The following is a 13,880-nucleotide window of genomic DNA, read 5'->3' as shown; positions in this document are numbered from 1 at the left end:
TTTTCACGCGCGCGCGTGGAACTCGTGAAATTAAAGAAGCCGGCGATTGTGACGTGCGATTTATTTCTGTGAAACTTTCGGTGATCCAAGATGCGTGTGGACCACGCTGTACTGTGTCTTCTTTTCGGAGCAATCTTTACCGCTGTAATACCCATTCAAGCTGAAGAATTTCACTGTCCAAGCAACTGTCATTGTAGCACTGGTTTTATTGCGATCAAATGCCCCGGTATGGATGAGTTTCCTGTCTTCGATTTCGCAGCAAGTGTACGATCGCTGTAAGTATCGAAAATTGCTTTAAAAAGTTTTGTTTTTACATGTATTTTCTGGTTATTTTCTTAATTTGACAAGCTTTTCTTGTGGCAACTAGAAAGCAAGACTTTTGCAGTTTTGGTTTGTTTGTTTGTTTATTGTTATTTTTTTTTACGTACGAAAACTAAATATGGAGTTGGGGTACGATTTTGTCCGGTGCTGGAAACCTCGGCATTTTAGGAATTTACCACCGTTTGCTTTGTTGCGCGACTTTAGAAATGAAAACACCTGCGGAACGTTTCGAAGATTTCCGTCAATCAAAGTTTGAAATGTCGTTTCGCACGAACGATCATGAGTAATGTGCGCCTTTCATTGGTTTACCTTGCAAAGAAGAACAGGCAGGCATTGGCGGATTGTGCTCCTAAAAGTGGCATATTATGCTACTAGCAGTGCTCGAAATTTTGCCAAATTATGCCATTATGAAGTTTTTCTAATATACTATTGTTGTAATTTTATTTGTGTTTTATGGCAGTTTGTCTTGGCCGTCAGCTGTCAATACTACTACCGTAATGATTCGATTTAGCGCCCGGGGCGCTTATTTACTTTTGGCACCTCGAGGGAGGGCGCTTATTCGGGACAGGGCGCTTATTTAATTTCTTGAGAAACAACCAAATGTATCTAACAATAACAGAAACTGTAACAGTTAGAAATTGTTTAAAGTTCAGTTACTTTTAAAATAATTGTTCATTTTAGCAGTAAATATATACATGAACTGTACGGCGAACGGTCAGGAGTTTATCTAGTTGACGTCAATGACTTCAGTATGGGCAGTTATCCACAATAGGGGCACTTATTAGAATAGGGGTGCTTATAAGAACGGGGGCTTTAATTAGAATGGGGGCGCTTATTGGAATAGGGGCGCTTATTTACAAAAACACATTCGAAGGGGGGCGTTTATTCGGAAGGGGGCGCTTATTTGAAGGAGGGCGCTAAATCGAATCATTACGGTATTAGCATAGCTAAAACACTCCAAAAAGTGCTAAAATTTGCTAATTATGCCGTGGCAGAGCTCGTTTAAAAAATTATGCTTTTTTGCTCCAATTATGCCAAAAGTTATGCTAACACAATCCGCCAAGGCCTAAGGACAGGCGCAGAACGCGGAGATAGCTGGCGGAGGTTGAAAAAGATGGGCGTTACGTTTTGTTTTAAAGTGAGGACTAAAGGTTCCGGACAGGAACCAGCAGTTTCGTTTTTCGTCGATGATGATTACATTAAAGTTGTTAAAAAATCGGACGCGAGATGGCATCTTTAGTAGTCTTTAGAATCAAGTACATCCGCCGTCCATGAAGCGGTCAAAATCATAGTTAGTAGTAGTTAGTAGTAACTGTGTCAAAATCGAGCGCAAAAGCTTTTGCAAAGTCCAGCAGAAATTAGCTGAGATCACTTCAAGACACGTTATTTGGAAGTGGAAGGATGGTTAGACAAGGAAAAAATGAAATACTCAGTGAATATTTCCACGGTTCTTAAGTGTTTCTTTTACTGAAAGAGCGGCCTGAAGGGGTGAACTTGGAACTGGGAACTTATTTTCACTGGGGAAATGAGATTAGGGTCACTGGGACTGGGAATCACAAACAACTAAACAATAGGACTGGGAGTGGGATTTGTAAAAATCGGGAAAACAATGGGCTGGGAAATAGGATTTGGACAAAATTTGCTGGGAAATGGTAGTTTATATCCTCCTTCAAGACCCTCCTGAAATTATTCCCTGATCAGTATTTATTCAACAAGGAAAGAAATCTTGTAGAACTCAGTGGAGCATGCAGATTTACAAATCAGGACAATTTTTGCTCTCCGTGTATGAAAATGCAAAGGAAAATATTTTCCTTCCCATAACAGAATAAGGTTATTATCAAACCTTCAAAAGGATACCCAGCTCGAACATGCATGATGGGTGCGCAATTTTCCTGCCAAAGTGATGTTTCAATTATGACAGTATTTTTTTCATTACTTATTCCGAGCTAGAAGAATACACATTTAACAGGGTCCCCCATACTTTTTACGTGAAGCGTGATTGAGGCTATTTATTTGCCGTGAAACGTGGTTTGGGCTTTTATTTTTCGTGATTCGTGATTCCCAATTTAAAGATCTTTTTGCATGCGCGTGAACGCAATTTTTAGCTTAAACGTGACCCGTGAACGAAGAGTTATATAATTAAAGTAGACGTGAATCGTGAATCAGTTCTTTTTCGTGACTTTATTTCTGATTCTTTAGGTAGTTCTAGTGAGCGTACATCTTTGTTTTAGCTTTGCGGTAGGAATTGGGACTTTTGTCAGCTATTTTGCCGCGTGTGTGATCTTGACAGGCACAATATCCGGTCTTACACCTTCCCCCCCCCGAGCGTAACAGTCTAAACAGGGATCGCCATGATTTTTGCATGAACGTGAAAACATTTTTAGAATTATTCGTGACGTGTGAAAAGCCAAATATTTTTACGTGATTCCATTTCGCAGAGAGGTATAGGGGACCCTGATTTAAGTGGTTATTAACGATCTACCATCTACTTGATGAATCAAATACTACTTTAACATCCTTTGATGTTTGAGTGTTAAAATTGTTTTAACTTGTTGGCAGGGACTTATCTCGAGGCCATATCACTTACATAAACAGGAACAATCTGAAGGCATACCAGAACTTAGAACGTTTGTAAGTAATATGCTATATCAATATGCACAGTATATACTTATAGAGATCATTGTGGCATATAAAGCTAAAATATTTTGCCCAAATCAGCTTGCATTCATTCCATTTTAAACCCCCTCTCCTCTGCCCTTTGTGGATTAGACTTTTGAAGGGGCTTCGAAAGTCATTTCCGAGGTGGTTGCTTCGTCGGCACCCCCTTTGAATAGTTCTAAGGGATTAGAAAAAAATTGGCTTTTTTCTGAAAGGCCGGTTAAGAAGGAGCTCCCTCGCTTTTGTATATAATATTATATATATTATATATAAACTCGTACAAGCTTAATGCTAGCATCTACTAAATTATATATCATAAGGAATGACCAATGGCAAGTGTAGTTTTAGTATGAGTGTTTTATTTAACTTGCAGGGATATAAGACATAACGATATGAAAAGTATCGCACCAGGATTATTCAGCGAGATGGAAACCTTGAGGGAATTGTGAGCGGCAGTTTATTAAAAAAAATTAAGGACAACTAAATAATTTTGTCATACTTATTTTGTTGTTCCACAAAATATCGAAATATATCTACCTTATTACAGGAAATAATTAAATGCTTGTGTTTAATAAGGTATTTAAAATTAACGCGACTTAAAATAAAGAAAATGGACGAAAAATCACTTTGCAATAAAGGAAATTAACGCGAAAGAAAGGGCAGCATTTTAAAAATGAACTGAAGGAAATTAACGTAACCTACACAAAATCACTTTTCTAGGAGTCAAGAACGTTGAACTGTATTGAAAAATTAGGGCCAATGCAAAATAATGGAAATTAAGGTCGCGGAAACTAACGCTCCACTTAATTTACTGCACGGAAATTCCCCAATTAACTTGAGTAAAAAATAAGGCCATTGCAATCAAACAACCTAAACTTGTTACAAAGCTAAATATGTCTGCAAACTTAATTTCGTGATTGGTTTTATTTGGTTTTATTCTAGGTTTATTGACGATAATCCTTGGTCATGTGACTCGTCAACGTTTCACGTCTTACAGATGGAGTTGATTGCTCTTGTCGATAAGAACTGGCATCTTGACAACTTTGATGGAGGCAAAATAAAGTGTGCTGATCCACCAGACATGAAAGGAAAGAGGCCTCTTCTGATGATTAATTGTAGGAACATTTTATTTTACTAAGGGACGGACCATTATTTTTTTGGAGGGGGGGGGGGGATGAAAAATATTGACAAAATTGTTTGCAGGGCCTGGAAAGACAAAATAAATTGTTTGCAAACACGATATGTATAACAAAAAATAGTAAGAATTTCGAAAAAAAATGATTGCAGAGGTGCATAAACTAAAAAAAAAAGTTTGCAGAGGAAAATTTTTCATCCCCCTCCCCCCTCCAAGAAAATAATGGTCTGTCCCTAACAAGATTTGACATAAAAAAAGCTATACATTTAAGTGGCGTGTGGGTTCATAAGACAAACACGGGCCAGAATCTTGCTTTGTGGGTTGGGTGTCTTGTCTTCACTAAGATCTAAATGTTCCTAAGTTCTTCAAAATATTAGCTTAATTGCCATAAATATTTGCCATACACCCTGCAAAGAAATGGGATAACTCTAAAAGGCGTCATTTCAGATTTTACTACCCTATGCGGTGCCAATAACCTAAAGAGAGGGAAGGGTAAAGTAAGGCCGAGCCAAGTGGCCCATACAGCCGCAGCCTATCCCTGTTTTTGTCGCATTAAGCGGCTTGGATTATATTTCTACTTCCTCCTGAATGGGATGCTAGTCTATCGCTGGGTCCCCCCCCCCCCCCATTCATACACCTAGGTGGAAAGAGGCACTATGAGAATAAAGTGTCTTGCCCAAGAACGCAACACAATGACCCTGGCCAGGCCTCGAACCTGGACCGCTGGACCCGGAGGCTGGCGCACTAAGGGACGGAACATTATTTTTTTGTAGGGGGGGGGGGGGGGATGAAAAATATTGAAAAAAATTGTTTGCAGGGCCTGGAAAGACAAAATAAATTGTTTGCAAACACGATATGTATAACAAAAAATAGTAAGAATTTCGAAAAAAAAATGATTGCAGAGGTGCATAAACTAAAAAAAAAAGTTTGCAGAGGAAAATTTTTCATCCCCCCCCCCTCCAAGAAAATAATGGTCCGTCCCTAACCATTAGGCCACTAGCCTCCCAAACAAAGTTTATCTACCACGTAATACACCCTGCAAAGAAATGGGATAACTATAAAAGTCGTCATTTCAGAGGGGGAAACAACAAGAGGATAAATCTTCCTCCTCCCTACATTGTTTTCGTCTCGTTTTCTACCTTCTCTCTTACCCTACTTTCTTGGACCATTTCTCCCTCCTCCCTATTCTGTTCCTCCCCCTCCTCTAAGCCCTAAAAGGCAACACAATAATCACTGCATCACTTTTATATGGAAAGATTCCTATGCCCTCCTCCTTCCAGACTGCAAGTCATTCCAACACGTCAGGGCCGCTACTAGGAAGAGGCAAGACGAGGCACTTGCCTCGTCTAAATTTTTACCCAAAAATAAAAACAAAATATGTTTTGTTGGCAAAATAATCCCCAGTTGAACAACATCCATTTTTCTTAAAAATACCTCATAAAAATATCTCTAAAAAAAGAGATTTATAGCTTCTAGATTTAAAAAGTTTCTGGAAGGCATGCCCCCAGGGCCCACTAGCAAGATCTTGCCTCGTCTATCGCAAAGGTCGGTTACGGTCCTGCAAGTAGTCTCTAACAGAGAACGTTTCTTTTTCTCTTTAGCAACAGTCAGAGTTTATCATGTGAATAAAGAAAACAAAGGTGATTCCAAACCAGACTCCCGCGGTGGATTGATAGCTCTTGTTATATTTATGGCGGTGTTGCTGTTAGCAGTAATCTGCAGAGTTGCCTGGGTGTTCAAAGATGAAATACACCATTGGATCATGTGAGTGTCTAGAACTCCAGAGTCACAATTTTTTTTAATTAATAAAACATTTATTATGTCTTTAGAGCGGTTTTCACTTGAGTGTCGAAAGTAATTAGCATTTGCCTTTGTTTTGCTTTGCTACGCTTAAAGATTGGTTTAGAAATCTCGCGCCACTTTCTAAACCAATCAGAACTAAAACCAAGACTGATCGTGACTCGCTCACGCACGTTTTCCTGCGCTTTGTGCCTGCGACATGTACTTGCTTCGAGTTTTGATTGGCTCACTGAATTGTCTGTGTACTTTGTGATTGGTCAGAGTAATATTAACTCACAATTACTTTGCGTTTGGTTTTACGACAATTAATTGAAAACTGCTCTTATATTGTAATGGATTGTTCCAGAAAATAACCTTTCCCTCTTCCTACTTGGTTGAACTTTCCCACCCATACAGTAGCAACCCGCGAGTAAGAACCTATTATTTTTCAGGTTAGCCTAAACTGGTTCTTACATAAAGAGTTATTAACACAAATTTAGGCTAATTAGGTTCTTAATTTCTGAAGAAAAAAATTCAATGTTGTTATTGAGATTTTAGTGGTATTCGTCCTTTTTCTTGTACAAGCACTAAAACATTCAGAACATGGCATTACATTGCAACTGGGGTAATAACTAAAGGCTTCTAGGTATCTCCAAAGAGGATTCAGAATATTGACTTAAATCAATTTTAGAAATAAAGAACCTGTTTTCAAATTTTAGGCTAAATGGGTTCTTATAGAAATGGTATCGAATTTGCAAATTTTCGCCTAACAGGTTCTTAAATGTTAGTTTCTTACTCGCGGATTTTTACTGTATGTGAAATTTATTCCAGTTTAGCTTCACACTTTCCTTGAAAGGGATACTCTATGCTTAAAAGGAAGTATTTGCCCTATACGGGTTAATGACGAGTATACCGAAATCGAAGGTTAAGTGACAAAAATGTGTGTTCAAAAGCGCAAATTTGCTCTCTGCCGTTGAGATCCCAACTGCCTCGTAATTTTCAGTAACCTTCCATGCGGTTGGTGTAGATATTTTTTGGAACCACACAGTTGAACAAAAACTGCCATTTAGTTATAAGGAGCCAGCATTTTGAGCATTAACCTTTTAGAATCTCAATCTGAGCAAATTGTTTGTTTTGATGAATGACGTTAGTACTAACAATCCAGTTGTTTCAGCCTTTCTACACTAAATTAATCCGCTCAAGTGTACAATGTAGTTATTGTCACTGTACATTTTTTTGGGCAGGAAGCTTTGGAAATCAGAGGTAAAAAGTAATCAAGTGGACATGATGGAATCTGGAAAGATCGACAACAGAAAAGAATTCTTTGACAGCATGAAAAAGAGACGACGCATGTCCAAAGGAATCCCTGCCGCTGACACTTCTACTAGTTCTGATGATGACGACAATGGTAAAGTGTCCATTCCAAAGGAATCCCCCAAGGATAAAGTGAGGAAACAGAAGCGTCAATCGAGGGGGGCTGCCAAGGGTGCAGGCAGCAGCAGTAAGGGGGAGGGGAGGGGTCTTGCCAGTGCAGCTGACCCAAAAGATCTCCTTAAGGATAAAATGAGGAAGCAGAGACGTCAATCACAGGGGTTTGCTGCAGGGGACCGCAGCAGTGATGAGGGAGAAAGTGGTCCTCCTACTTCAGTTGATCCAAAAGAATACCTCAAGGACAAAATGAGGAAGCAGAGACGTCAATCATGTGGGATTGCTGCAGGGGATTGCAGCAGTGGAGAGGAGAGTGGGTTTATTACTATTGATCTGAATTTTGAATAAATAACAAAGACAGACTGGAAAGATGTACCAATGGACAATTCTATCATGTGTGGCTTTAAACAATGTTATTACTACTTTCACAAGGGAAGAAACACTGTTGAATAAAATTTTCAAAACAATATTAATGTCATGGTCATTACTGTTCAGTTTAAAGGTTGTCAGATTAGAGTTAAATGTTGCTTTTGGGCGTACATAGGTTGTACTGCTAAATTAAAAGTATAAATCAGTGATTCCTTTATCATTTCTTCTGATAAAGGATGCATGATTGTATCAAATAATGGAGACCAATCTTTTTGACATTCGAAAGATGTCATTTTTCGAACCATTTTCCATTATTTTGATCAGTCTAGACTGCCAACCCAATATGACCGCTTTTTTCTTCCAAATAATATTTCAACGGCTAATAATATTGGCACTCTGTTAAATTGAACACCCTAAGTGAGACCAAAATCTGTAATTCATACCCCTAAGTGAGAAGATAAGCAGCCCTGTCCCTTTCATATGGGTGTCTCACCCCCCCCCCCTCTCCACCTTCCCACCACCACCCAGCCCAAAGTAGTCAATCTACTGGCAATCTGCAAATTGACTCATACCGGTCATCCAATAATGATAATTATTCTACATTAGAACTACTTCGAAACATGTGATTGGTCGAGAGCATTCAGACAATACACAGAAGCATGTGAACTTGACATGATAACAGCAGATATTGGGTTATCATGTCGAGTTCAAAGTCCGCCTAGTTTCCAAGCCCCTTGTCCGTGCAGTGCTGTCAAACTTTTGAAATTATGGCTGAGCTCGAGCGATTCGCCTCCGTTTCCGAAGAGGAATTGAAAGTTTTGATCGAGAATAAAGATTCTTAAAACACAAAGAGAACAAAAAAACAAGTGTAAAAATTCTGAATGATTATTTGAGGGAGAAGAACCTGGAGGAACCACAAGATAAAACCGCTTTGGCCAATGTTCTGACCAGTTTTACGTCGGCGCTAGAAAAAGTGATGGCAAATTGTTTGAAAACGTATAATAAAACAATTATTGAATTCGGTTTTCGCATGATATCGTGAACTATCAAAACCTCGTGTCTGTGTTATCCGCCTCAGCCTTCGTCTTCGGCAGATAACACAGACCTCGGTTTTGATAATTCACGATATCATGCTCAACCTCATCCAATAATTGCTTAATATGGTGCTTGATTCAGTTATATAAATTATGTATTATGTATTACAAAATTCTCACTGTAAACACAAGAAATTCATCACAGATCAGTAAGGAGAATTAACATTCTAACCCTGGCACTAAAGGTTTGAAAAGAAAAATGTGCAGTTGCAGAAAAATTAATATCCATTCCCACCCCATGGAAGGTCATTGGAAATTCCGAGGGGGAGGGGGTCTCAAAATCCAAACTTTTTAAAGGAAAGTATGGGGCTTACAGTAACTGGAACTGCCAGAGGGGTGGGAGGATTCAAACCGAAAAAACCTTCTATGGAGGGGTAGGGATATTTTCTTGACCAACACAATGAGAAAAAAGTGGTTTGTAATAACAAATTACATCAGGGAGTTAATCCATTAACAAGCAGTTGAGCCACTAGTATAGGTCTCAAGGATTCAATTTTATTCATGTGAACAAAATTGCAAAATTACACAAAAGTAATTGAAAACGCTATAAACATATTGTGCTGAGAAAGCTACTTGCTTAAATAATGCAACAGTTAGACAGAACATGCAGTACATTAGTCTACAGCCACTGAAAAAAGTTCCTAAATAACATGTACATGAAAAGCAGAGCAAATTAAGACAAATGTCTCACATTCCATTAGGGCCTGCATATGCATGTGGTGCGACAGAGTACAACTGGCTTGGCTGAAAATTGTGTTTTAACAAGGAAAGGGAATTGAATGCTGGACAATTTTTATCTGCAGTAATTACAGAGTAATGAAAATTACAGAATAATGATAATTTATGTGGAATCTTTACCACTATGTTGTGATAGGTTCATTGCAGTAAAGCTTGCCAGTAAGGTGTGAACTTCATCCACCTGCAAGAAAAAAGAATTGAAACATGGTATCCTCACTAAAGTGATCAAATCATGATTTCTTACCTTTTTACAAAATTTATTTTTAAAAGCAGCTTTTGAGAATTCAGGATCTGATCAACTCGGAGATAGCTGCAGTGTATCTGTCAAGTGAGTGATTTACAAGGGTGCTAGGAAATCGGATGAAATGGGATGTGTGTAATCTAGCAATGATTACTTAGCTTCATGATACAGCAACTGGAATAATTCATCAGTTGTGATTAAAATCCAGGGTATGATATTTTGAACGCACGAATTCAAAGTTTTAAGCTATCAGAAACCAAAACAAGGTGCAAAAAAAATGACCTGTTTCTAGAACGGTGTATCATTTTTAACGCTTTTTTTTCTAAAACAGGGTACTTTGGAGACCCGAGTGGCACATAAACATACCTGAGTACCCCCCCGCCCCCCGAGGATTGGAACAGACAATGACATCAATAAGAAGTGACTTAGAGTTGACTTGTACCAGTAGATCAAAACAGTAATGTAAAATTAATGTTTAAGTAGAAAGGCTGATTTTCACTATACCAACAGAGCCATTGTCAGAGTCAAAATCAGAGTTGCAAGAGTGCTTACAACCTAGTGAATTAAAAGTCGGAGTGGTAAGCAGAGCCCAGGGGGGTACTCCGGCTTGTAAATGACGGGGATGATCGAAGGATTTTTTTGGGTTGGAAAATTTGGCAAGTATTTTTTTGGGTAACTTGATTAATATAGGGGATTTTTTGGGTATTAAAAACAACTTAAGTGCCTTGGCGTATTTATGTTATGATGAATAAACAAACACAAGCGTTCAATTTTTAATGGTTTTCTTTGTGTTATATTATTGCCCCTCCTGGCAATTTAGGGGTAATTTGACAAGGGATTTTTTTTTTTGGGGGGGGGGGGGGGTTATTTTTGGTCTAGGGATTTTTTTGGGTAATGTCAGAAGACTTAGGCCTGGGATTTTTTTGGGTCCTGAGTTTTGCCTTCATTCGATCATCCCCGTCATTTACAAGCTGGAGTACCCCCCCCCCCTGAGAAGCAGAGTCATGAATCAGAGTTAAAAGAATCAGAATCCCAGTACTTCCATTTTCTTCTGATTCCACCTTATGACTTTGATGCTTATGATCCAGTGAAAACTAGACTGACAGAGTTGCAAGCAGAAGTGGAAGAACAAACCAATCACAATGCTAGCTCCCTGGCCTTCTGAGTATTTCCTTTCTGCTTGCAACTCCCATAGCTTAGTTTACACTGGATCATAGCAAACCAGTCCTACCCGGAATCAAAGCTCTCCTTGCGGTTTTGTTGGTTTGGTTTTTACTGGATCGTAGCACCCTACACTTTTGATTACAATGAAAACCAGCCTGAACTGGCTCTTAACAAACCTGTTCTGTTGTGGCAGAATCGCCAAGCATGCTAGAAAATTGATCAAGTGTCTCCTCTGCCTTTGTGTTCCCAAGCCTTGACATGTATGCCTTGATCATGTCTATAACTTGTTTAACTTCCTCACAATAAATTGACGGCTTTTCCCTAATGTTCTGATCACCCTGAAGAACCCTTAACCTGGAGTATGCAAGGTCAAGAGGTGTTTTGCCAGTGAAATCGGCAGCGTTTACATCACTACCTGCTTGCAAGAGAAGAGTCACTATTTTAAGCTGGTTCGTACAAGCTGCAAGATGAAGCGGAGTATTTCCATTTAAATCCTTTGCATTTGGGTTTGCTCCATTCTCAAGCAGTACTCTTAAAGTGCGATCATTTCCTTGTGCTGCAGCAAAATGTAGTGCAGTCCTTCTCTTTGAGTCAGCACTGCAGACATTAACACCTTGGTTGATGAGCGCAAATAAAGTGTCTGTATTAGATTGGTGAACTGCATCTCTAAGTTTTTTCTCAGCCAAATAATCATGCCCTAGTGGGGAACACTTATTTGAAGACTGTGCTCGAAGTCTTAATCGAGATGGTAAAATTTTCTTTGAGAACTGCCGCCCATGTTCTAGCACAGTCTGTTGTGAGTAACTGTGGCCTACAGTTGAGGGTATTGCAGTGTTCACCAGTAAGTTGGAATCAAAGTTTGTAGAGGGCCAGTTGATTTTAAATGATGTTGAGTTCCTTTCATCTTGATCCTCTTTCTCCATGTTTTAGGAGCTGCTGGAAATAATATTATTGCAAACATGAAGATCTAAAGTGAAAGTAACAAGCTTAAGCAACTAGTTGTTTCTCCGTAAAACTAAAAGATCCCGGGGGGGGGGGGGGTACTCAAAAAAGTTTTATACGGGGAGGCTCCGCCCCAAGTTCTAACCCCTTACCCTTTTATATACCATTTTTGACAGAAATTGTACCCCTTTCGTATACCTTTAACTGAAAAAAGGTACCCCTTTCATATACCTAAGAGCCATGGCGTGGACTTAAAATAGGACGTTTTCTTGTCATTTTTATGGAGCGCTCAATAAATTAAAATAATACAGCCATAAATTGCGTCTGTTCGAAATATTTTAATTAAAGGCCCTTTTAAATAGCCAAATGACAGATTTCCATACCCTTTCATATATTCGTGAAATCCCTACCCTTTTATATACCTGAAGCCTGAAAAAGGTACCCCTTTCGGGGCGGAGCCTCCCCCGTATAGGCCATTTTAGGGAGTACCCCCCCCCCCCCGGGTAAAAGATAAAATTTATTTGTTTTGTATTTAAAGCATCAGAACAGCTGGCAATACAATGACTTACAATGTTCTGGTGCTAAGACAAGATAAACATCTTGAATGAAGTATTAAGTTTCTTCAGTGTATTTAATTTGAAACTACCCAGGTTAATAGAGCTACGTCACGGGAATTTCACGGAAGTTTGGTCTAAAGTATTCTGAAACTAGTGGTTGGCAACTTATCCCATGAAAGAGGGCAGCAAAGGGGGTGTCCTGATCCCGTTTTACACACAAATTTTTACCAAATTCATGCGTCATGTATACTTAAAACAGCAGAATTCACGAATCACGTGTCTTTTACAGCTATTTTCATGTGTCCCAGTATACCAGTAATTTTTGCCCTATTGTCACGTGTCATGTCACTGACTAATTTTTGCCCTTTTCACATGTCATGCATAAACCCTTTGCTACCCTCTGAAAAAAATATTATCTTTGAACATCTAAAGGAAGATATGACCTTATTTTTCAGAGAGAAATTTAACCATGGCTATAAAAATCAATTTTTGGAGACACACAGAAACAACTTCAAACGGTTTAGCCTCAATTTTTCAATTTGTAATTCAAATGGTTTATAAATGTTTTGGCTGTTGAAAAATCTGTTAAAATCCCTGTTACCAGGAAGGTATTAAGTTAATAGAATAATTAAGCTTAACATGTATTTTAGTAAGCTTATTTCACGTTCTATAAAAAAAAAAGAAAAAACAACAGTATTGTGTACATGAAGATGAGTTAGCGAGCTCAGTCTTGGTGTAAGAACAAAGAACGACCAAGACAACAAAGAACCTCGAAACAGGAGGAGAACAATAGCTGACATATATATATATATGTAGCTCGGCCAAGACAGAAAAATTTCACATGTTCTTACACCGAGGTACATGTATATAAAAGCCCAGTTGGCGAGTTAACTCGTGGGCGAAGTAGTATTTATATATTTTATCGTACAAAGAAGTAAGTTAAACTTAAATAATATAAAAACAAGTTCAACCTAGATATTTTATACATTCAGGGATACAGGTGAACCAGAATGAAAACATTTTACCTGCTCACAAACTCATCGTTGGTCGTCTGACCCTGAACAGAATGTTGGCGCTCTGGTTGGAATCGAGGCTTCGAGCGCGCTTGCGTGCTGTTGCGTGACACAGGTGACTACCGAAGCATCACGGAAGTTAATTCTGTCAATTCTCACTTTGAAAACCGGGAAGAAATTTTACCAAAAACGGACAAGAAAACACCTGAAAAAAGGATAATTCGTTCCACAGAAATATGTTCGTCAGCCGTCAGGATATGCTAAAGTTCGATTCGATTACGATCCGATCATCATCGAACCGGAAGTCGATTGGAAAAACGAGAAAGGCTTGGTACTCGGTTGGTACCCAGTTTCTCTCCACGGCATCGTCGACAAGGGGGGTTTTTTAAAATTTTTTTTTTTTTTTTATATATATATATATTATTTTATTTTTTCTTTCTT

General features: G+C 38.8%; 2 protein-coding genes across 3 annotated transcripts; one reads left to right on the top strand and one right to left on the bottom strand.

Annotated features, from left to right (window-relative positions):
* The first annotated feature begins 76 nt into the window (after positions 1-76).
* Positions 77-7,785, top strand: LOC144661413 (uncharacterized). The gene is made up of 6 exons (XM_078522164.1): positions 77-275; positions 2,881-2,952; positions 3,353-3,424; positions 3,922-4,094; positions 5,716-5,878; positions 7,138-7,785. The coding sequence occupies exons 1-6, from the start codon at positions 91-93 to the stop codon at positions 7,667-7,669; spliced, it is 1,197 nt and encodes a 398-aa protein (XP_078378290.1). The 5' UTR covers positions 77-90; the 3' UTR covers positions 7,670-7,785.
* Positions 7,786-9,259: 1,474 nt separating this feature from the next.
* Positions 9,260-13,701, bottom strand: LOC144661422 (ankyrin repeat domain-containing protein 54-like). Of its 2 annotated transcripts, none has more exons than XM_078522183.1 (3): positions 13,452-13,701; positions 11,104-11,860; positions 9,260-9,703 (listed from the first exon to the last, which is right to left on the bottom strand). In XM_078522183.1, the coding sequence occupies exons 2-3, from the start codon at positions 11,848-11,850 to the stop codon at positions 9,626-9,628; spliced, it is 825 nt and encodes a 274-aa protein (XP_078378309.1). In that variant the 5' UTR covers positions 11,851-11,860; positions 13,452-13,701; the 3' UTR covers positions 9,260-9,625. The 2 variants fall into 2 exon arrangements, with proteins under 2 accessions (XP_078378309.1, XP_078378308.1); XM_078522182.1 differs by having other exon boundaries at positions 11,104-11,863; positions 13,452-13,700.
* Between the last annotated feature and the right edge of the window lie 179 nt (positions 13,702-13,880).

The sequence above is a fragment of the Oculina patagonica genome, chromosome 7 (assembly GCF_052425735.1).
Source record: "Oculina patagonica isolate OP01 chromosome 7, crgOcupat, whole genome shotgun sequence".
NCBI classification, from domain to species: Eukaryota; Metazoa; Cnidaria; class Anthozoa; order Scleractinia; family Oculinidae; genus Oculina; species Oculina patagonica.
This window is presented reverse-complemented; position numbering and strand designations above follow the sequence as displayed.